Source organism: Xenopus laevis, chromosome 9_10L, assembly GCF_017654675.1.
Source record: "Xenopus laevis strain J_2021 chromosome 9_10L, Xenopus_laevis_v10.1, whole genome shotgun sequence".
NCBI classification, from domain to species: Eukaryota; Metazoa; Chordata; class Amphibia; order Anura; family Pipidae; genus Xenopus; species Xenopus laevis.
In genome coordinates, this window is record NC_054387.1 from 6,605,497 (window position 1) to 6,630,486 (window position 24,990).

A 24,990-nucleotide genomic window follows, 5' to 3' on the forward strand; every position below is an offset into this window, starting at 1 on the left:
TGATAAATTTCAAATTTTGAAGTACACAAACTAGATTGAAATTCGAATTTTTTCAATTCGACAATTTACCTCGACCTTTGATAAATCTGCCCCTAAATGTGGGCAAAGGAAAAAGTAAATAAACAGAATAGCACGTTGAACATTTATTAGCACAATAATTGAATGGACACAATTGGCACATATCCTAAAAGTGGACACTCACAAAAGCTGGGGATCGGTCCATGATGATGTTCAGACTGGGGGGATGCAGATATGGCCCCTAATTTACTAAAGGCAGATGGGCCGAACACACCAGAGTTCCCTTGAATACGTCAGGTGACAGGTCAGGATTACACTTGCAATAAATATGGATATTTACCCTTTAGTAAAGCTAAACCAAAGTGTGTAAAGCCAGCACTGTGCAATATGGGAAAGAGAAAATAATTTGAGGTATGTTCCCTTTAAAATAAGTAAATGTAAAATTGATGAGGGGGCTATTCTAAGCACTTTTGTAATGTACTTTCAATATTTATTTTTCATTCTAAGATATTAAAGGATACATGTATTGTTACAACAAGTCTAAAATAGAATAAGGCTAGAAATGCTGTATTTTGTATATTAAACATAAACATGAACTTACTGCACCACAAACCTTATCAAACAAATAATTTATGCTTTCAAAGTTGGCCACAGGGGGTCGCCATCTTGTAACTTTGTTATACATCTTTGCAAGACCAAGACTGTGCACATGCTCAGTGTGGTCTGGGCTGTTTAGGGATCGTCATAAATGATCAAAGTCAAATAATATCTGCCATAAGCCGATACACAAGACTGATTAATAATCAGAATATACAGACTGCACTGGGTCCTGTGTTGTCATGTAATCTAATGTGGATTTTATAGTTTTTGTATTGTTTAATACAAACTTTCTCTTACTCTGCAGAACCAGTGGCTGCAGCAAAATAATCCTCCAAATAGAATCCCAGTTTATCTGTTTAAATCTGGCTCCATGATCTTTGTCCCTGCAGCTGGAGTTGGAAACAGTAAAGGGGATGTAAAGGCGAAGTAAAGTCACCGACTGCTCTACAGGGAAACAAACAAAGCTGCTTGAGTTCTGCATGGCTGGGAAGTAAGGCGGGGACTCCCCCTGCTGTTCATAAGTATGATTGTTTCCCTGCAGAGCAGTTAGGGACCGTCTGACAATTCCTATCCACAGCAGTAAATGAAGGGAGAATTTCACTGAATACCGTCAGGTTTCTTATAAAAACGGTACACATTTTTTAATTAAAGTATATTGGAGATAGGTTTCTTTGTCATTCTTTTTCATTTCATTTTAGATTTACCTATACTTGATATTCATTAAAGAAATTAAAAATGGCATTTTATTTTTTTGCCTTTACATGCCCTTTAATATTTTGGAATGTACATTGGAAAAGTGCTTAGAATATCACCCTCATCAATTTCAAAGGTATACTTATCCTTTAAAGATCATTTTTTATAGTGTGCTTTTACCGAATTACCTTTCTTTTTCCATCCTGGCCTTTAAAACTGTGTTCTGGAGACTAGGATCAGAGGCCTTGGCAAGCAAATGTCCATTTCCAATAACAGTAACATTATGTGCAACTTCTTCAGGGTTTTGTTTTTAGGGACTGATGAAAAAGTGGGCACAGGTTGGCAAGTATAGGTAGGTGTGGGCACAACAGTATTTTCAGGGCTGTGTCTGTGTAAATGTTGCTTTGTCTCATGGTTGTCCCGGTGTGTAACAGGGGAGAGTGAGGGTCCCAGTTGTACATAAGTTACAATCACAAGCAGCGTCATTGGTTTCCATCAGTAGAAAGCTTCAGTGTGAGTATATCGGAGACTACTCACTGATCAGTCGGGCTGTCTCCTTCCGTGAGGGTCTTAAAGTCCATAGAAAGGGCCTGCTCCTCCGGGAGAGGTGGGCGCCTCCAGTCCTCACGAGTCAGGATATAGGCTATAACTGCCCCGAATACCACCAGCAGCACCCCTAGAGAATTCACCAGGATGCCCTCTGCTGGGTGACTTGAGTATTCCCTGTTTTAAGTAATTATTTATATAAATTAGTATTTTGTCATTTTATTGATATCGGTCAGTAACTAACACAAGTGTCCCAGTGCCAAAGAGCCAGACCAGCATCTGTGACCTTTGTATAACACCAATAAACCATAATCCAAATGGCGCTCACATAAACAGCAACGGGCAGTTGTCTTGATGCTTTTTATTCAGATCAGCCGTTTAGGGGGCAATCCCCCTTCTTGGTGGAGATCTGAATAAAAAGCATTTAGACAGTTGCTGTTTATGTGAGCACCATTTGGATTATGGTTAACAGTATCGGACTGGGACACCAGGGGCCCACCCAAAAAAACCTTAGACCAGGGGCCCACCCAAAAAAACCTTAGACCAGGGGCCCACCCAAAAAAACCTTAGACCAGGGGCCCACCCAAAAAAAACTTAGACCAGGGGCCCACCCAAAAAAAACTTACACCAGGGGCCCACCCAAAAAAAACTTACACCAGGGGCCCACCCAAAAAAAAAACAGACCAGGGGCCCACTCAAAAACACCTTAGACCAGGGGCCCACCCAAAAAAAAACCTTCGACCAGGGGCCCACTCAAACACCTTAGACCAGGGGCCCACCCAAAAACCTTAGACCAGGAGCCCACTCTCAGTACTATTATTCTTCCTATCCTCACTCAGCCTCTATTCTCCTAGTCTATTTTCTGTACATACTATAATCTATTATTCCAACTATTTAGCCTCTTTCTCATAGAAATAGGGAATGGCCATGAAATAGACCAAATGTTTAGCAGCATGAGGGGCCACTGACACCTGGGCCCCCGGGACTTTTCCTGGTATCCCTGTGGGCCAGTGCGACACTGTGCACATATACAGATTTATGGGCTACATGAATGGACTTTTGTTTCTGATGGATTGGCTGCTCAGCACTGAAAACTCTGTACATCTCTGGGCGGTATGGTCTCATACTGCCGGCTTTTTATCTGTTTATATGTACAGTAAATAGACAACACTTTGCTTTTCATTTGCTCTTCTCCTTAATACTGAGTTAACTAAATGGGCAAATCCATTAGCTCCAGCAATCCTCTATTCACCCTGGACCAAAATATGTACCATTTTATAAGTGAGAAGCCTTGTGCCTTTATATGGTCACAGAACAACCCCTCAGTGACTTCTAATATCCTTATCATTTACAGTAGGGGGTACATTATCCCTTATAATACATGAGTGATACTCAGAGTTCCCTGTATAACTCAGCCTGCAGCCTTGTGTCTTTATATGGTCACAGAACAACCCCTCAGTGACTTCTAATATCCTTATCATTTACAGTAGGGGGTACATTATCCCTTATAATACATGAGTGATACTCAGAGTTCCCTGTATAACTCAGCCTGCAGCCTTGTGCCTTTATATGGTCACAGAACAACCCCTCAGTGACTTCTAATATCCTTATCATTTACAGTAGGGGGTACATTATCCCTTATAATACATGAGTGATACTCAGAGTTCCCTGTATAACTCAGCCTGCAGCCTTGTGTCTTTATATGGTCACAGAACAACCCCTCAGTGACTTCTAATATCCTTATCATTTACAGTAGGGGGTACATTATCCCTTATAATACATGAGTGATACTCAGAGTTCCCTGTATAACTCAGCCTGCAGCCTTGTGCCTTTATATGGTCACAGAACAACCCCTCAGTGACTTCTAATATCCTTATCATTTACAGTAGGGGGTACATTATCCCTTATAATACATGAGTGATACTCAGAGTTCCCTGTATAACTCAGCCTGCAGCCTTGTGTCTTTATATGGTCACAGAACAACCCCTCAGTGACTTCTAATATCCTTATCATTTACAGTAGGGGGTACATTATCCCTTATAATACATGAGTGATACTCAGAGTTCCCTGTATAACTCAGCCTGCAGCCTTGTGTCTTTATATGGTCACAGAACAACCCCTCAGTGACTTCTAATATCCTTATCATTTACAGTAGGGGGTACATTATCCCTTATAATACATGAGTGATACTCAGAGTTCCCTGTATAACTCAGCCTGCAGCCTTGTGTCTTTATATGGTCACAGAACAACCCCTCAGTGACTTCTAATATCCTTATCATTTACAGTAGGGGGTACATTATCCCTTATAATACATGAGTGATACTCAGAGTTCCCTGTATAACTCAGTCTGCAGCCTTGTTACTGACACACACATGAATAGATAGTAGTCAGGGCGGCTAGTTAGATCTCTCCCTGACATGCCCTTTGTCTGCACAGGTGTGGCCCCCTCCAGTTATTTACACATCAGGTGAGGTGAAGCCTGACCAAACAATACAAAGCAGATGACAAACTCTTTATGCCAGGGCTCTTTGTTTTGAAGCTGAATGGGTGTTCCGACTCCAAACCAAACTGAAAGTCATGTTCATCAGTGCAGAAATAATTAGTGATCACGGCTCATGAGAGCTGGCATTTCCCAAAGAGCAAGATGTACCAGGGCTGTGAATTCTATAAAAAATATAAAATTTCTAAGCGTTCTCTGTACCGTGTTGTGATATTTTGAGTATCACTCGTATTATAAGGGATAATGTACCCCCTACTGTAAATGATAAGGATATTAGAAGTCACTGAGGGGTTGTTCTGTGACCATATAAAGGCACAAGGCTGCAGGCTGAGTTATACAGGGAACTCTGAGTATCACTCGTGTATTATAAGGGATAATGTACCCCCTACTGTAAATTATAAGTATATTAGAAGCCACTGAGGGGTAATGTGACCATACAAAGGCCTATGTAACTTTTTGGTCACTTGAAATATCCTTATATCAAACAGCAGGCAGTTCATTATCCTTTGTGAACAGGGTGATTAAGAAGAAGTATTTAGCCGGGCTCCATATATAATACAGCATGTAGATAAGGTACCACTGAGGCTCGGTTATATAGCCAACATTAAGTATGAGAATATATATATATATATACTCACGAAAACATTTTTTCGGTGAGACCCAGGAGACTGGTAGCGATTGAGCTCAGGAACAAGGCACGGCCAAAGAATTCATGCAGAGGCTTAAATTGGCTCCTGTAAGTGAAGGCCACACCGGGTATAAAGAACAGGCTGAATCCAATAATCCACTGGGAGGAGAAAAAGAAAAGAAAGGGGGAACGGTTACAAACCCAAATAGGGAATAACTTTAACTAATTCAACCCCTCTGCTTAAAGGGAATATCAAAGCAAAAAAAATTATTTTTGCTTAATAAAAGAAAACTTGATTCAAAGCAACTTTGCAATATATATTCATTACAAATGTTCTATGGTTTTAAAGTTATTTGTATATTCATTGCTATTGAAACAGCGTTTGTCAATCCCTTTCTATTCTCTGCACTGGTGGTTCAGACTGTTGATACAATGTAAGACAAGGCCGCTGATTAAGGGGTGGTTCACCTTTACGCTTTTAGCATGTTATAGAATGGCTAATTGTTAGCAACTTTTCAATTGGTCTTCATTATTATTATTTTTATAGTTTATGAATTATTTGCCTTCTTCTTTTGACTGTTTCCAGCTTTCAAATCTCAAAAACAAATGCTCTGTAAGGCTACACATGTATTGTTATTGTTAATTTTCATTACTCATCTTTCTATTCAGGCCTCTCCTATTCATATTTCAGTCTCTTATTCAAATCAATGCATGGTTGCTAGGGGAATTTGGATTAATCAAATCAATGCTGGAGTAATTTGGATCTTAGCAACCCAGATTGCTGACATTGCTAACTGGAGAGCTGCTGAATAAAATACTAAAATAACCACAAATAATAGAAAAATGAAAACCAATTGCAAATTGTTTCAGAATATCCCTCTCTACATCGTACTAAAAAGTATTTTAAAGTTGTTTAGAATTAGGGATGCACCAAATCCACTATTTTGGATTCCGCCGTACCCCCGAATCCTTCGTGAAAGATTCGGCCGAATAACGAACCTGAACCCTAATTTGCATATGCTAATCAGGGGTGGGAAGGGGAAAACATTTTTTGTGTCCCTCCCCGCCCCTTATTTGTGTATGCAAATTAGTATTCAGATCGGCTCGGCCAAAGGATTCTGAATCCTGCTGAAAAAGGCCAAAAACTTGGCCGAATCCCGAACCGAATCCTGGAGTCGGTGCATCCCTACTTAGAATTATGTTTTTTATTAGGCACATTATTATTTTTGGGGTTGACGTGCCCTTTAAGTGATATTTTGTTTCTAGCAACTGAGCCCAGAACGCTCCTGCAAGACATCGTTGCAAAGATTGGAGGTGCTAATGTGTATTTTTGGGGGGGGGGGTAAGGTGGATATGAATCCAGCAGTGGTCATCAGATACTGTTAACCCCCTATAGTGAATGTTTAGTCTAATGCCAAGACTTTTGGTTAGGGGTCTTATAAGAGCAAGGGCACACAGAGCATATTTTTGCAGGCTGAGAGGATCCACTCCATATCAACTGGGATGTGCTCTTGCAGTAAAGTGGAAGCAGAGGTCAACCAAAATGCGTGAAAGGAGACATGTTTGGGCCAACCTCCGCTCCTGTCCACTATGTGTGTGATTAAATGCAATTGAAAGTGGCTTAGATGAATGAAGCGGATCCACTTCTTTCAACCTGCAAAAATAAGAGCAGTGTAGCCTACGCTTCGTGTGCTCCGGACCTAAAAAGTAAAGGAGACTTGTAATGTCTGGAAGTTGAGCCTTAAGAGGAATTTATGGCAACTTACCTGCAGGATGTACAAAGTGAAGGTGACTATTCCACACCAGCTATGCAAACTGTACATATCTGGATACCCATTGGCTTGGTGGTACTGGAATACAGCGATGATCCCTACAGGACAGAAAACAAGCATCGTGATTACAATGTACATGTCTGGAGTATTCCAGCTTCCATCCCTCCAGCTCAGAGAAACACCTACCTACGAGTGAGATGACCAGTGCCATGATGTGCAAGACTCCATGCAAGATTTTGGTTGATCTCTTTGTCTCATGTCTGAATACTCGATACACTAAGAGAGCTGTGGAGCAAACAATAAACACAGATTACAGCCTTCTCATTCATTGGCTCAACAAGAATATCATGTGACAAGACTATGCCCACTAATATATTTGGACTGTTAATGGCGGCATTCACCATCTAACCTGATACAAAAGCTTAAAGGAAGACACTGCTTAGTTACTCTATTTTTGTGGCAAAGACCCTTCCCTCGTCCAGTAATTTCTGTGGGCAAGGTCATGCCTACAGTCTTTGGCTACTCCTAACCAATATGGCTGCCTACTGCTCCATGCAGAATGTTAATTTCTCTGAATAATGTCAGATGTCTCTAAAATCTGACTGGGTGAAAAACACATAAGGTTCATCCTGATGTCAGATCCTGATTTGATTCCTTGGCCGAATGACCAACCAGGTTTGACCAAGTTACCCAAAGCTGCCTGGCTTGTGCAGCCATCTTTTATCAGAGCAGTTGGACTAATAAAAGTGAGTGTCTCATTGGACAGGGTTAACTGCACTTATGTTAGTGATGAACCCACGGGAGCAGCAGCCCGGGGATATATTAGCCCAGGCCAGAAAATGTTGTGGCTTATTTAATTAGGGATGGCAGCTGTCTAATGGCTCCAATCACAATGTAATTGTTCATTAAGACTGCAGAGAGTTATTCCCAGAAACGGCTCCAGGCTCTCGGCACAAATCACATTTGGCTGCAACAGACATGGCCCTGTCTACCTTCCTTCTACCCCAACTACCGTCTACCTCCAGCCTTCGATCCTGTATTCTACTTATACCCCTTGCTCTTATTAGTAACCCCCTGCTGCACTTGTAAAGAAAAGACGCAACAGGGTAGGACTACATAGACGTTTTCGGCACGATCTGATGCGCTGCAACAAAACACCGGCGTCAAATCGCATGCGACGGAAATAAGGAAGTAATGGAAATATCAGATGAAATTGCAGCATTGATCCGGATCCATGCTGCAACACCATCCGATATTTCCATTACTTCCTTATTTCCATCGCATGCGATTTGACGCCGGCGTTTTGTTGCAGCATGTTGGATCGCGACGAAAACGTTCCTTTGTAGTCCTACCCTTACACACGTCTGTTTTTACCTGCGCTCCCCTGCGTTGCACTTTCTTCCATTCAGTCGCATGGGAGCGCCAAACCCAGGTTGGGACAGAGCATGTTGCATTTCACCTGCATTTGGCGCTTACATGCGTCTGTGTGAGTACAGCCCCCTTCAAAATAATTGACTGCATCTACTCCTGCGCTCCTCTGCGGCTGAATGGAAGAAATCGCAATGCAGTGGAGCACAGGTAAGAGCCCTTAGGAACTGGTTTGCTATATAAGTGACACATAAAAGGTTGCATTTGATGGAAATGTCTTTTTTTTCAACTTAACTTACATGCTACATGTGTGTATTAGTGTATATGACACACGCTAATATAAAAAGTGTGTAACCTGAGAGCCTTTCTATAAGTGGTTTTAAGTTTTTAAGACTGAACCATTTTTAAGACGAATCCCATTACCATATTATCTATTTTTAAATGTAACGTGGAATTTTGATCAATTTAACCAATTTTGGGCTATTCTAAAAAGGCCACCATTTGATGGAATTGTATAAGGTGCAATAAGGATGTTCTAGGCCTTAAATTCAAATAATTCTTTGTGTAACTTTTTTGTAGCTTTTAAGTATGTATAAGCTCTGTTTATATTATGTAAAAAACATGGCCACCGCAACCTCGGAAAAGGAAGACATGCGCAATAGTGTTCACGAGGCCTTTGGAAACGCGTCAGCCGCATGCGTCACGGTCAGGACGCCGCCAAGTACAACCGACTACGTCAGCGGTTTCCGAAATTTGGCGATGTGGGGACATTGATATACACGATTTTAAACTGTGAAAATGTGAGTGCAATTTTATATATATTTGGGTATTAAAAAGGATTTTACACTATTTTAAACGCATTCTGTTGAAGACCGGAGTATTGAAGAACAGATAATATTTGAAGGTCTGCATAATACTTGAAGGTTTACAAAATGTATTAAATGTTTGTGATTATCCAATCTCAAACCCCGAAAGCCGAAAGCTACTATTGGTCAAAGGTAGGGATGCACCGAATCCAGGATTCGGCCAAGATTCTGCCTTTTTTAGTAGGATTTGAATTTGAATCTAACCGAATCCAAATCCTAATTTGCATATGGAAATTATGGGCAGGGAGGAAAAACAAGCGACTTTCCTTTCCCACCCCTAATTTACATATGCAAATTAGGATTCGGTTCGGTATTCGGCCGAATCTCTTGCGAAGTATTCGGGGGTTAGTCCGAATCCAAAATAGTGTATTCGGTGCATCCCTAGTTAAAGGTGCCCATATTAACCCAAAAGGTGTAAGGAAAAGAGCACTGTGTGAGTTCACATAAAGGCGTATTTTAAGTTTTAAATACACTATATTAGGCATTTTTTCCTTTGTTATCTATCGTCAAGCTACTTTTTGAGCGCTGGTCCATTTCTTTAAAAACTGTGTTGACTGTTATGAGTAAATACCCTATAGTCTGACACTATATGCAGGCTGGGCTATAGCTGGAGTCCATTTCCGACTTGTACTAAAATACAAATTATAGCAAATACAGCGGCTCTCTACTATTCCTGCTGGACATAGCACACTGTTATCCCTGCTCAGTCCAGCAGTGACGGTGCATGAGTAGCTAAACATGGAGTCTGCTATGTATTTCCCTTAAATACTGCATTGTGCTTGCTCTAGCAACACCCTGTTATTCCTGTCCAGGCCAGAGGCATCTCACTACAAGTACACCCTGCCCTGAAGCCTCCCATTTGCCACACCTTGTACAGGTTGATTTAAGGGCCCATATCACCAGGAACATGAAGTAGAGACCTGATCATCTACAAATAATGTTAAAACTCCTTGAAAAATTGTAAAACCCCATTAAATTATTCCTTTTAATCTAAGCAACTTTGCAGCTGTTTTTTTTGGCGATATAATAATTATTTGCCTACAGTATATGCAGACTTCAGCCTGGTATTTTAACTGCATCACTTAGTGACAGGTTACAGTAAGTGCAGTAACTGCCAACTATAAAGACCAAGCGCAGAGCCGCGCTACATCATTGTATGAAGGGTGAGAGGCTTCATCTGGATCTGTTTAACACACATCAGGTTGCCATACAGAGATATATGGCATATAAAAGGGGTGGTTCACCTTTAAGTTAACTCTTAATATGTTATAGAATGACTAATTCTAAGCAATGTTTCCGTTTAATTGTTTATTTTGTACCGTTTTTTTTAATTATTTGCTTTCTTCTGACTCTTTACAGCTTTCAAATGGGGACCCCATCTAAAAACAAATGCTACAAATGTATTGTTATTGCTACTTTTTATTACTCTTTCTATTCAGGCCTCTCCTATTTATATTTCAATCTCTTATTCAAATCAATGCATGGTTGCTAAGGCAATTTGAACCCCTAGCAACTGGATGGCTGAAATTGCACTGGAGAGTGCTGAATAAAAAGCAAAATAACTCAAAAACAGAAATAATAAAAAATGAAAACCAATTGCAGAATATCCCTCTCTACTAAGTACTAAAAGTTAATTTAAAGGTGAACAACCCCTTTTAACCGTAATGTAGCATATTCAAAGGCTGAGCCTTTGGATACAGTAAAGCTAAAACATTGTATTTGTCTAAAGGAGGCCACACGAGGGTGTTACTGGCTCACCCTGCAGAATCTGCTTTGCCCACAGTTGCAATAAAAAGTCAGAAGGTGGCATAGAATTATATCACTGGGGGGCCACTACCAATCAAAATGGGCATTTTTCCATTTCAGTGACTATTTCCCCTTTACCCAGTTCAGCGGAGTTTGCTCATATATAACCTGTACTGATGGAGGTCAGTGTACAAAGGAAATAAGGTTTCATTGCTATGGGTTAATCCTTGAATAAAAAAAAAAAGTAAGCCCCACTTAAAGGGATTGCTCACCTTTAAATTAACTTTTAGTAGAATGTAGAGATATTCAGAGACATTGTTTTTTTTTTATTATTTGTGTTTTTTTGAGTTATTTAGATTTTATTCAACAGCTCTCCAGTTTGCAATTTCAGCAAGTCCTAATTCCCCTAGCAACCATGCACTGATTTGAATAAGAGATTGGCATATGAATAGGAGAGGCCTGGATAGAAAGACGACTAATAAAAAGTAGCAATAACATTACATTTGTAGCCTTACAGAGCATTTATTTTTTAGATGGGGTCAGTGACCCCCGTTTAAAAGCGGGAAAGAGTCAGAAAAAGAAGACAAATAATTCAAAAACTATAAGATAAATGAATAATGAAGACCAATAGAAAAGTTGCTTGGAATTAGCCATTCTATAACATACCTAAAAGTTAACTTATATATTCCCATTGCCAAGGCCCACTCACCTTCTCCACACAGGAACACCATACCCAGGACCATGCACAGTGGATGAACATTAAACTGAAGGGGCCCGCTCCAGGAGAAACCGCCTCTGTATTGTGCCAGCCATGCTCCGGTTATAGCCAAAATGGCAATCCCCAGGATCTGAGACCCTGCCACCAGGTACGGCATGAAGCCGAGGTTCTGACTGCTGAGTGCATTCTCCATGGCTGAGGTCGAAGTCGGAGGTTAGATTCTGCAGGAGACAGAAAGACACATAGGGGTTAATATTATAACGAAGAAGCTTTAAACATCCTAAATCGGCATCTTTACATTGGAGGATGCTGGGATTTGTAGTGTGACAACAGCAGTCACATTTAGCAGCACTGTCTCCATCCAACCCCAACCTTGGCTTCTACTTTCTGTGGAATTTAGCCAAAGGCATCCAAACAATACGTACGCTTTCTTTGCCCAGCAGGAATGATTCCAATTTTGCTGCTGGGTAATTGCACTTATGTACTTCTGACTAACACAAGGCACACGCAAACATACCCCAGGGATTTATGTAAAAGGATCCTGACATCCCACAATTTACTCTTTCACTGTAATATCACTTCAATTTCTGCCTATGCTTTAAAGCAGTGATCCCCAACCAGTAGCTCATGAGTAACACGTTCCTCTCCAACCCCTTGGATGTTGCTCTCAGTGACCACAAAACAGGTGATTATTTTTGAATTCCAGGCTTGGAGGCAGTTTTGGTTGTATAAAAACCAGGTGTACTGCCAAACAGAACCTCAATGTAGGTTGACAATCCACATAGGGGCTACTAAATGGCCAATCACAGCCCTTATTTGCCGCCCAAGGAACATTTTTCATGCTTGTGTTGCTTCCCAACTCCTTTTACTTCTGAATGTTGCTCATGGATTCTAAAGGTTGGGGATCCCTGCTTTAAAGGGTTGGTTCACCTTTAAGTTAACTTTTAGCATGTTATAGAATGGCCAGTTCTAAGCAACTTTTCATTTGGTTTTCATTATTTACTTGTAAATAGTTTTTTTTTTTTTAACTATATGCCTTCTTGTTCTGGCTCTTTTCAGCTTTTAAATGGGGGTCACTGACCCCGCCTAAACAAATGCTCTGTAAGAGTCAGGGCAACACGCTCAGATTCGGGGAGATCTCCTTCTCCCGCCGACTAGAATTTAAATCGCCGGCGGGATGGCACTCAGAGCGTTTAGTTTTCCGAAGTTGCCTTCGGGCGACTTCGGAAAACTAAACGCTCTGAGTGCCATCCCGCCGGCGATTTAAATTCTAGTCGGCGGGAGGCAGTTGCCGTGCGACTAATCTCCCCGAATCTGAGCGTCTGCCCTGACCCTCAGGCTACAAATGTATTGTTATCACAACTTTGTATTACTCATCTTCCAGGCCTCTCCTATTCATGCTCCAATCTCTTATTCCTATCAATGCATGGTTGCTAGGGTCATACGGACCCTATAAACCAGAATTTCTGAAATTACAAACGGGAGAGCTGCTGAATAAAAAGCTAAATAAGTCAAAAAAACACAAACAGACAAATTTACAGTTGGTTTTCCTTTTTTATCTAAGGTGAACAACCAGTTACAGTTTCAGCAATCTGGTTCCTAGGGTCCACATTGCCCTAGCAACATGCACTGATTTTAATAAGAGACTGGAATATGAAAGGCCTGAATAGAAAGATGAGTAATAAAAAAATTACATTAACAATTCTGCCCTAGGGCAGAGACACAGTCAGATTTAGGGAGATTAGTTGCCAGGCGACAAATCTCCCCGAACTGCCTTCCTGCCGGCTAGAATGTAAATCGGCAGAGGGAAGGCAGTTTGGGGAGATTCGTCGCCCGAAGATTTGTTGCCGGGTGACTAATCTCCCTAAATCTGACTGTGTGTCTCTGTCCTTACAGAGCATTTGTTGTTTGAATGGGGTCAGTGACTCCCACCTGAAAGATGGACAGAAGAAGGCGGCAATTCATTAAAAAAACAAATAATGAAGTTGCTTAAAATTGGCCATTGTAGAAAATATTAAACATTTTTTTCAGTTCAATTATTTTCAGATTGTTCCCCAGAAATAAAGACTTTTTTACTTTTTATTTTCCCAAAATCTAAGTTTAAAGTTTAAGGTTTGTATCTCTGGTGTTTGAGTCTGGCAGCTCAGTAATTCAGGTACAGACTCTGAACTGTTACAATTTGCTCCATTTAGTTGTTAAATTTCTCATTTAGTTGATACATTTCACAGCAGCATCTCTGGAGTATTAGAAACTATTGTATCAATTCTAACAGCTGTCTGTAAGATTCTGCTTAGCAGAGACAGATACAATTTTTTTTTTATCAATTTAGAGAGTCGGCGACCCCCCCCCGAGCTGCTTTAGAAGGTGAAAAAATTAAACTTTACTCTTCAATATTAGAAAAAAAAACGGTCACGCATAAATAATTGAAAGTAATTGGAAAAAGTCTTTATTTCTGGTGATCTGTCTGAAACCAACTGAACTGAATAAAAGTGTTGGAAGGTGAACAACCCCTTTACAAATTAACTTGAAGGTGAACCATCCCTTTAAGAAAGAAGTATTTGTATAAACTAACAATTATATAAAATTACATAATACAGGTATCTGGCCTACGACATTGTTACGTCTGGCCACCTTCACTCCTGTGTGCAATTACAATCTTTCTTGGAAAAGATGTTTCCAAGAAAGATCGTTGGTTTCAATACACACGAGTAGAGCTGAATCGTTGGATATACAGAGAGAAACAATAGAATTCTTCCTGTATCTGACCATTCAGCACTAACAATGGCCGATGTTCTTAAAGGACGATTAATATCAAAAAATTTAATTGTTTTAAAGTACTAAAAATATAATGCAGTGTTGCCCTGCACTAGTAAAACTGCTGTGTTTGCTTCAGAAACACTACTATTGTTTATATAAACAAGCTGCTGTGTAGCAGTGAGGGCAGCCATTCAAAGGAGAAAAGGCTCAAGTTACACAGCAGACAACAGATAAGTTCTGTAGAACATAAGGTTATCTGTTATCCATTACTTATCCTGTGCCATTTAACATTTTTTCAATTTCCGCCATTGCTACACAGCAGCTTGTTTATATGAACTATAGTAGTGTTTCTGAAGCAAACACATCAGTTTTACCAGTGCAGGGCAACAGTACATGATATTTTCATTACTTTAAAACACTCATTCTTTGGTGTTACTGGTCCTTTAAGCCTTCAATGGCTCCCTATCAAAATTTTCCATCCAGCCCGATATTCAAGTCTTCAGCCGATATCGGTCAGCTCGTTTCCCACCATACACGCACCAAATATCGTACTAAAATGTTTCCTATGATATTATCTGTGCGTCTATGTGCCCGTGGGTATATATAACTGGGTAACACGAAAGCTGTATACGTTTAGTAACAGAGACTTCCGAGCACTACTGACACCTGTACATTTATTGCCCAGGAAATATGTGGAAATACTACTTTACTTACTTTAGGCAGAAGGCTCCCCGCAGGGTTGGTAAAGATCTGTCATATACCTGGGCAGGTGCCAGTAATGAAGGAAGGCTGCAGTCTGGAAGCAGACAGAGTTATGTGCAATAAACCCTCCTGCAAGTGATAAGGCTGATAAAGCAGGACAGCCCCGGGGCACAGAGCTTACAAGTGCGTCTATCAGCTGAGAGCACAAGCCGTGTGCAAGAGGGATAAACCAATTACTGAGCCTCTCTGCTCTCTTTCCATTTGTTTTACTCCAAAATAATGAGATTGGAGCCTGGGTACAAAGGAGGGGGGGGGGTACAAATACATAGAAACGATTGATTTGTGTGGGTTTAGGGAATAAACAATGTAGGCAGAAATATTAAACTATAGACACTTTGCTTGTTATTTTTTGGTGCACGTAGGCCTGTATTAAAGGGGTTGTTCACCTTACAAACACTTTTTTCAGTTCAAGTGTTTTCAGATTGTTCTCCAGAAATAACTTTCTTAAAGCTCTTACGCACCGGCAGTTTTACCTGCGCTCCTCTGCGTTGCGCTTTCCTCGGTTCGGCCGCAAGGGGAGCGCAGGAGTAGACGCACTCAATTATTGTAAAGGGGGCTGTACTAACACAGTATGTTGCATTTCACCTGCGTTCGGCGCTTACATGCGTCTGTGTGAGTACAGCCCCCTTCACAATAATTGACTGTGTCTACTCCTGCGCTCACCTGCGGCTGAACGGAAGAAAGCGGAGCACAAGTAAAACCACCCTTGTGTAAGAGCCCTTAGTTACTTTCCATTTTATTTTTAACCGGTTTTTTAAAGTCTAACTATTGTATCAATTCTAACAGCTGCCTGTAATGAAACTCAGGGATTCTGCTCCAGCAGGGACAAACACAAGAAAAGGATTAACTAATGGATCAATTTAGATTAAAGAGTCGGCGACCCCCCCCCCCCAAAGCTGCTTTAGAAGGTGAGAAATTAAACTTTACACTTCAATATTAGAAAAACAGTCACACATAGAAAGTTCTGGTGAACTATTTGAAACCAACTGAACTGAAAAAGGTGTTGAAAGGTGAACAATTCCTTTAATAGTGTTTGTAGCTCATCCTCACTTAAACGTTTACACCGCCATTCCACTTAAGGGTCAGGGCACACAGGCAGATTCAGAGAGATTAGTCGCCCGGCGACAAATCTCCTCTTCTTCGGGGCGAACAATCTCCCCAAACTGCCTTCCCGCCGGCTAAAATGTAAATCGCCGTCACTCTGTGCAATTCGTTTTCCGAAGTCGCCGGAAGTTGCCTCACGGGGAAACTTCAGAAAACGAATCGCGCCGAGTGCCATCCTGCTGGAAATTTAGATTTTAAATCTTCCTGAATCTGCCTGTGCGACCCTTATGAATACAGTTCTCAGTGATTCATTTTGAAAAAATGTTTTTTTCCCATGACAGTATTGTCATGGGAAAAAAACATTTTTTCAAAATGAATCAGTTAATAGTGCTGCTCCAGCAGAATTCTGCACTGAAATCCATTTCTCAAAAGAGCAAACAGATTTTTTTTATATTCAATTTTGAAATCTGACATGGGGCTAGACTTATTGTCAATTTCCCAGCTGCCCCAAGTCATGTGACTTGTGCTCTGATAAACTTCAATCACTCTGTACTGCAAGTTGGACTGATATCACCCCCTCCCTTTTCCCCCCCAGCAGCCAAACAAAAGAACAATGGGAAGGTAACCAGATAGCAGCTCCCTAACACAAGATAACAGCTGCCTGGTAGATCTAAGAACAACACTCAATAGTAAAATCCCATGTCCCACTGAGACTCCTTCAATTACATTGAGAAGGAAAAACAGCAGCCTGCCAGAAAGCATTTCTCTCCTAAAGTGCAGGCACAAGTCACATGACTGGGGGCAGCTGGGAAATTGACAAAATGTCTAGCCCCATGTCAGATTTCAAAATTGAATATAAAAAAATCTGTTTGCTCTTTTGAGAAATGGGTTTCAGTGCAGAATTCTGCTGGAGTAGCACTATTAACTGATGCATTTTGAAAAAAACATGTTTTCCGATGACAGAATCCCTTTAACTGGTAACAATATATAAATGTATATATGCACTGACAAGGAGGAAGCTATTTCCTGGCGCTCACCTTACTGTTTCTATTTCCTTTCCACCCAACAACAGAAGCCTATCTCGCTATCTGAATGGCTCATAAAGATTTACTACTGCTGCCATTTATAATGCCACACAGTGAGGGAGATGAGGTTCATCTAACCAGGCAAGTGTGCAGCTTTGACAGCTAGACCCGACCATTATATGAGGCAGAGGAAAAAGATGCACTGTGCTTTTAAACCATTATAATACATGAAATATAACCCTGTAATGTAATGTTTAAAAAGGTTTTTCCCTTTCTGCACTGCTGGTTCAGCCTCTTGAAATAATGTAGCAGTTATAGCCTTGCATGCTTCTTCACACATCTGTCAATCAGCTGGCTTCTTATACATTGCTGCAACCCTTTAGAGCAATTAAGGGACATATTAAGACAAAGGGTACATTTTGAGCATTTTATCCTCGCAGCATTTGGTAGATACAGTATGTGTGAGAAGGGGGCAAAGTGCTTAAAAACCCCCACCCCTGTTGGGTGCTCTCTTGAAAGTTGCTCAGAAATACCTGTTAATATATAACATTCTTTATCCAATGTTGATCAAACCTTTAGCCTTGGAACAGGAAAACAGAAATCAGGTTTTATACGGGATCATTCCATATGGAAACCCAGTGATATGATATAAAAACAGGAGTGTTTAGGAGTTAATATCCTTATTTGCTCAGCTATTTGCAAACAGACTTTATAGTACCCGTACAAAAGAGGCGTTAGAGTGCCTGTGAGCCCAGCACGGGGCTGACATAATTATAATCAAATATATATATATATATATATCCTTATAATACACACAAGCCATAAATATCTGCTTATATACCGTTTATATCCTTATAAATGGTGCTTAGTGATGTCATTGGTTTTAATCAGAGCTTATTGATGTCATTTCTGTCACATTCGTGTATTATAATAAATAAAGTACCCCCACCCCATGGCCATGAAACGCCTCAGTAACTTATAATATATTATATTTTACAAGAGGGGTTACTTTATTCACTATATTCTTACCAGTTGGAGGGGACATGAAGAGAGGCCAAAAGTCGGCCCCTTGGGATGAACATGAATACATAGTGCAGAGGACTATATTACATTCTCAGTACTTACACAGTTTAGCCGCAGGTTAAATCCCAGAATCCTGCCAACAGCTGGAAGCTGCACATACCTGAACGGGAAACCCGTTATCCAGAAAGCTACAAATTACAGAAAGGCCGTCTCCCATAGACTCCATTTTATCCAAATAATCCAAAATTTATAAAAATGATTTTCTTTTTTGTGTGTAATAATAAAACAGTACCTAGTACCTGATCCCAACGAAGATGCAATCAGGGTAGACACTCCACAAACGTTTTTCGACGGATCGACGCCCGGCGACAAGTCAGATGGAGTCGCAGGAGTCAAGATATAATTGAACTGAATGAAAAGTCAGGAGGTAACAACTACACGGTCCGACTGTCGGATGAAGACGCTGCTTTCTGCGTCCACATCCGACAGTCGTGTCACGTCGGATGTAATGTCGTTTTTACCTGCGACTTTTCATTCAGTCCAGACACCTGCGTCTCCATCCGACTTGCCGTGTGCGTGTAGCCGGGTGTTGCTCCGACGAAATATGCTTGGAGTTCTACCCTTAATCCTTATTGGAAGCAAAAGCAGCCTATTGGTTTTTTTTTTATTGTTTACATGGTTTTCTAATCGACTTAAAGGAGAAGGAAAGTGTTCTTGCACTTTGTGATACAAGTGATTGTATTTACTTACCTGAAACTCCAGGCTGGTGCTCCTCCGCCCGGGGTTATACCAGTGATGGAGCGATCCTCTTCTGTTGTCTTCTTTCTTCACGCAGCTGCACATGTGCATTAGAGCGAAAAGCCAAACTTTAACTAAAAAGACGCTATTTCATTCTACTCCATATGCGTCTGCCCCGGGAAATTTGAAGAAAGAAGAAGCCAGAAGAGGAGGTGCAGTTTTCTGCTGATAGGAGCACCGGCCTGGGGTTTCAGGTAAGTAAATACATTCACTTGGGGGTGGCTAACATTTGGCACCACCAAATGCAAAAAGACTTTCCTTCTCCTTTAGGGTCAAGGCACACGTTCAGATTCGGGGAGATTAGTCGACAAATCTCCTCTTCTTCGGGGGAGTAATCTCCCCAAACTGCCTCCCGCCAGCTAGAATGTAAATTGCCGGCAGGATGGCACTTGGAGCTCGTTTTCCGAAGCCGCCTGAAGTTTCCTCGTGAGGGCAGAAACACTCTCAGATTCGGGGAGGTTAAGTCGGAAAACGAAGCGCTCCGAGTCCCATCCTGCCGGCAATTTACATTCTAGCCGGTGGGAGGCAGTTTGGGGAGATTAGTCGCCCAGAAGAAGAGGAGATATTTCGCTGGATCACCCCGAATCTTAGCGTGTGCCCTAAACCTTAAGGCAGTGACCCCCAACCAGTAGCTCGTGAGTAACACGTTGCTCTTCAACCCCTTGGATGTTGCTCTCAGTGGCCTCAAAGCTGGAGCTTATTTTTGAATTCCAGGCTTGGAGGCAAGTTTTGGTTGTATAAAAACCATGTGCGCTGCCAAATAGAGCTTCAATGTAGGGTGACAATCCACACAGGGGCTACTAAATGGCCAATCAGAGCCCTTATTTGGCACCCCAAGAACATTTTTCATTCTTGTGTTGCTCCCCAACTCCTTTTACTTCTGAATGTTGCTCACGGGTTCAAAAGGTTGGGGATCCCTGCCTTAAGGTATGTAGATCCAGATTACAGAAAGATCCATTCTCTGGAAAAAAAAAAACCCCAGGTCCTGAGCATTCTGGATACCATTCTGGATAACAGGTCCAGTACCGTACAATCATGAAGGTAATTAACCCAAATAAAACACAAAGTAAATTAAAGCGCCTCAAATAGATGGGAGCCCCCAGATGTGACTTTTTGGATCCAAGTTTGTGTTTTCTGTGCAGCTTTAGCTCATTATTGCTTCCAGCCCGCAATGCCCCCCCTTTTCAATCTCATGGTCTTCCCATTCCCACCCCTGTTGGCTTCACATACAGGAACTGGAGCCCACAGCAAAGGCCTGAAACTCTATGAGGATAAACCTGTTTAGTAAATGTCTATTGAAAATGCTGTTGGGCTCCTCTGTCCTGAAGGGCCTCGCAGAGCTCCTCCAGTCACCCACAGCTGTGACCCTCCCTACAAACACACATATATATATATTATACACACATATAAACACACACACACTTATATATATATTATACACACATATAAACACACACACACTTATATATATATTATACACACACACATACTCTGGAGGCCTCCACACTTTATGCAGACTGCAAAGCAGCTCGTCCCATTATGCTAATTGTAAATAAATAAAAGCTTGTGTCTCTCCAGAGCCCCAGCAATAGGCCATCACTAATAATGACTGTACAACAAGGTGCCACTTCCTCCTCACACACAAGGACCACGTGACTCAAGCAGGTAACTGAGGACGTTCCACAGACACTTACCTGCCCAATAGGAAGAATAATAAGAGTCTGTGTCCGACCCCGAGTCTATGAAGTCAGCGCTGGGTTTGTATCATTCCCTGTGTGTCCGGCAGCTCCAGTCCCACTGTCCCTCCCTGTCCATGTCACACACACAGGGACCTGCGGGGGGGGGGCGGGGAGTCACTTCCTAGCTGTGACGCGACTGGGCGGGGCTTCGGTTCACCTTGTCTCTATAGAAACAGCCTGTGGAAAGAGAGGGAGTCTGCCTGTGGCTTGTTGTTTATACATATTGTGTGTGAGAGAGTCAGAGCAAATAAAGCTGCTGCTGTTTGGTGTTTTCCTGTTTTAATGTCATTTTGTTCCTTGGTAAAACCTGCTTCTCACTGGGGCTCATTCATTACCACTGGGCACAGTTGCACCTGGGCAGTAACCCATGGCAACCAATCATCAGATTGCCTTCACTGATCAACTTGCAGCTGGCTGAAGAAAAAGCCTAATGACTGATTGGTTGCTAGGGGTTACTGCCCATTGCCCAGTGTTAATGAATGAGCCCCAGTGAGAAGCAGGTTTTACCAAGGAACAAAATGAAATTATCTCAGGAAAACACCAAACAGCAGCAGCTTTATTTGCTCCGTCACACCGGAATGAGCCCCGGTATAGTCTGTGCCTTTTAGGGCAGAGTCGCGCTCACATTCAGGGAGATTTAGGGTCGGGCCACACGAGCAGATTTTAGACCCGGCAACAAATCTCTTCTTCGGGGGCAACAATCCCCCAGAATTGCCTTCCCCCTGCCCTCCGAACTGCTAAAATGAAAATCGCTTGGGGAAAGGCCCATGCGGCGCTTCGTTTTCCGAAGTCGCCCAAAGTTTCCTCGTGAGGCAACTACGGAAGACGAAGCTCCGCGTGCGCCTTCCCCCAAGCGATTTTCATTTTCAAGGCAGTTCGGGGAGATTGTGGCCCCAAAGAAGAGGAGATTTGTCACTGGGGTGACTAATGAATCTGCACGTGTGGTCAGACCCTCGGTCACCCAGTGATAAATCTCCTCTTCAGCAATTAATGTGCTTTGTTTTGCATCACGAGGAAACTCCGGAAAACAAAGCGCTCCGAGTGCCACCCCGCCGGCGATTTAGATTCTACCCGGTGGGAGGCAGTTCGGGGAGATTAGTCGCCCGAAGAAGAGGATATTTATCGCCGGGTGACTAATCGCCCGAATCTGAGGGTGTGTCTCTGCCCCTTAGCCTGGGGGTTGGCAGAAACTAGGGGTGTAACTACAGAGGAAGCAGATCTTACAGCTGCCCAGGAGGTGTCGGCGCCCCTTGAGACCCTAATTCAGATCCAATTTCAATAAATATTGGTAAAACAACTAGGGTTGCCACCTGGCTGGTATATTTTACTGACCTGGCCGGTATAAATGATGGTTGATCCAAATGTTATTAATAGGGACTAAAGATAAATATATAGGAAGGTCAGTGATCCCAATGTTATTAATAGGGAATAAAGATAAATATATAGGAAGGTCAGTGATCCCAATGTTATTAATAGGGAATAAAGATAAATATATAGGAAGGTCAGTGATCCCAATGTTATTAATAGGGAATAAAGATAAATATATAGGAAGGTCAGTGATCCCAATGTTATTAATAGGGAATAAAGATAAATATATAGGAAGGTCAGTGATCCCAATGTTATTAATAGGGAATAAAGATAAATATATAGGAAGGTCAGTGATCCCAATGTTATTAATAGGGAATAAAGATAAATATATAGGAAGGTCAGTGATATGATCCCAATGTTATTAATAGGGAAGAAAGATAAATATATAGGAAGGCCAGTGATCCCAATGTTATTAATAGGGAATAAAGATAAATATATAGGAAGGTCAGTGATATGATCCCAATGTTATTAATAGGGAAGAAAGATAAATATATAGGAAGGCCAGTGATCCCAATGTTATTAATAGGGAATAAAGATAAATATATAGGAAGGTCAGTGATATGATCCCAATGTTATTAATAGGGAAGAAAGATAAATATATAGGAAGGCCAGTGATCCCAATGTTATTAATAGGGAAAAAAGATAAATATATAGGAAGGTCAGTGATCCCAATGTTATTAATAGGGAAAAAAGATAAATATATAGGAAGGTCAGTGATATGATCCCAATGTTATTAATAGGGAAGAAAGATAAATATATAGGAAGGTCAGTGATCCCAATGTTATTAATAGGGAATAAAGATAAATATATAGGAAGGTCAGTGATCCCAATGTTATTAATAGGGAATAAAGATAAATATATAGGAAGGTGAGTGATCCCAATGTTATTAATAGGGAATAAAGATAAATATATAGGAAGGTCAGTGATCCCAATGTTATTAATAGGGAATAAAGATAAATATATAGGAAGGCCAGTGATCCCAATGTTATTAATAGGGAATAAAGATAAATAAATAGAAAGGTCAGTGATCTCAATGTTATTAATAGGGTATAAAGATACATTTATAGGAAGGCAGGTATTTTTTTCCAGAAAAGGTGGAAACCTTGAAAACAAGTACAACTTCTAGACATTTTGGGGGCCTCAAAAATAATTTGCTATGGGGCCCAGTGATATCGAGTTGCACTACTGGCAGAGACTTACAAATAAATGAGCTGGGCTGCCGTGTTGGTAGTAAATGCAGTGGGAAACGTATTGTAGCTACTGAAGGGTAGGATAGTAACGATAACACAGAGTCGCCCCCCGTTCGGCAGACATTGAATTGTCGGTGGAATACAACTCCAGCATCCACCGACAGCCAAAGGATACCAACAATAAACATAGGCTCTCCATTCAAATCACCTGCATTCAACCTTAGGCCATAATTATATGTCTCTGGACTAGAAGCAGAAACAATGACTCAGGGAAACAAGGCCTGGCTCATTTCTGTGCCCCCCACCACCTCCAGCCGGTGGAACAATCCTGCACTAATAAACATCACAAGAATGAATGGGATTTCCATTGTGCTGCACCCAGAGGAGTCGCTCACACAATAGGGGGAAACTCAACAAAACAGGGGAGAAAGGAAACCGCCCATTTATTCTCCATTCATTTGCAGAGTCGGGGTGTCAGTGTATTGTTATTAGCACATGGCAGCTTAATCCCCTCTGCATTCTAATGAGATATAGAACCTTTCCCTTTATACCCTAAGGGCCTTACACTTGGGCGTGTTTTCCTGAGATCCCCTGTGTTGCGCTTTCTTCCGTTCAGCCGCAGGGGAGCGCAGGATTAGACGCAGTCAATTATTGTGAAGGGGGCTGTACTCACACAGACGCATGTAAGCACCAAACGCAGTTTGGGATGCTGCATGTTGCATTTCACCTGCGTTTGGCGCATACATGCAACTATGTCAGTACAGCCCCCTTCACAATAATCAAGTGCGTCTACTCCTGTGCTCCCCTGCGTCTGAACGGAAGAAAGCGCAACGCAGGGGAGCGCAGGCAAAAACGGCCGTTAATTGAGTGTATCCAGTGTTGGACTGGCCCGGCGGGACACCGAGAAAAAACCCGATGGGCCCCGACCCCTTTCCAGATACTCAAATCCTGCAAAAAATGTTTTCTTGCATGCTGGCCGTTGGGAGCCATTTGCGAGTGTGTGTGATGCCGTTCACGCATGTGCCTTTATATGCGCGCGCATATCACAGTTGGAGGGCCAGAGGGAGGCCTTGGACAGTAGTCCCATTGGGCCCCGGGCCCCCTAGTCCGACCCTGAGTGCATCCTCCGTACATTGCACCCTACAAGCCTCGTCACACCTCCCTGCACTTAAAATCAAGTGAATACCTAGGGGGTATATTTATCAAAGAGTGAAGTTAGAGATCTCCACAGTCCGCTAGAGTGAAATTCCGCCACTCTCCATTCATTTCTATGGGATTTTCTAAAAGAATATTTATCAATGGGTGATGTGAAAATTCATCCTTTGATAAATACGCTCTTCAGAATCCCATAGAAATGAATGGAGAGTGGCGGAATTTCACTCTAGCTGACTGTGGAGATCTCTATGGGATTCTGAAGGGCGTATTTATCAAAGGATGAATTTTCACATCACCCATTGATAAATATTCTTTTAGAAAATCCCATAGAAATGAATGGAGAGTGGCAGAATTTCACTCTAGCGGACTCTAAATTCACTCTTTGATAAATATACCCCCTAGAATTAGATCTAGATCATCATTAAGCTCAATATTTTCTGCCAATGTTTTTTATCCAGCAGAGAAGCACCCCAATCCTGCATAGCAGCTTGTTTTAAATGTGTTTTTTCTGGGCCAAATGCCAAATCGACTAGGGTTGCCACCTGGCCGGTATTTTACTGGCCTGGCCGGTAAAAATGATGGTTGATGCCAGTGTTATGAATAGGGAAATAAGTAAAATGTATAGGAATTTTTTTTCAGGAAAGGTGGCAACCCTACTATTGACTAATGCAGAC

At 41.6% G+C, this 24,990-nt stretch overlaps 1 protein-coding gene across 3 annotated transcripts; it reads right to left on the reverse strand.

The window, feature by feature from the left end:
- Positions 1-130: 130 nt before the first annotated feature.
- cyb561.L (cytochrome b561 L homeolog) lies at positions 131-20,717 on the reverse strand. Of its 3 annotated transcripts, none has more exons than XR_005964032.1 (7): positions 20,559-20,717; positions 11,447-11,676; positions 6,944-7,042; positions 6,752-6,855; positions 4,996-5,144; positions 1,131-2,034; positions 131-1,078 (listed from the first exon to the last, which is right to left on the reverse strand). XR_005964032.1 is itself a non-coding variant. In XM_018234559.2 (7 exons), exons 3-7 carry the CDS (start codon positions 11,646-11,648, stop codon positions 1,845-1,847), a joined length of 744 nt encoding a protein of 247 aa, XP_018090048.1. In that variant the 5' UTR covers positions 11,649-11,676; positions 14,927-15,008; positions 20,559-20,692; the 3' UTR covers positions 1,365-1,844. The 3 variants fall into 3 exon arrangements, 2 of the variants coding, with proteins under 2 accessions (XP_018090049.1, XP_018090048.1); XM_018234559.2 differs by lacking the exon at positions 131-1,078 and adding an exon at positions 14,927-15,008 and having other exon boundaries at positions 1,365-2,034; positions 20,559-20,692; XM_018234560.2 differs by lacking the exon at positions 6,944-7,042 and having other exon boundaries at positions 131-2,034.
- Between the last annotated feature and the right edge of the window lie 4,273 nt (positions 20,718-24,990).

What these genes read in the sequence shown, in the direction of transcription:
- cyb561.L (XM_018234559.2), bottom strand. Translation starts at nt 11,648, where the DNA reads ATGGAGAATGCACTCAGCAGTCAGAACCTCGGCTTCATGCCGTACCTG. An exon ending in GGTGTTCCTGTGTGGAGAAG is followed by an intron (nt 7,043 to 11,446) that starts GTGAGTGGGCCT and finishes TTTGCTCCACAG; the next exon opens with CTCTCTTAGTGTATCGAGTA. An exon ending in TCACTTTGTACATCCTGCAG is followed by an intron (nt 5,145 to 6,751) that starts GTAAGTTGCCAT and finishes TTCTCCTCCCAG; the next exon opens with TGGATTATTGGATTCAGCCT.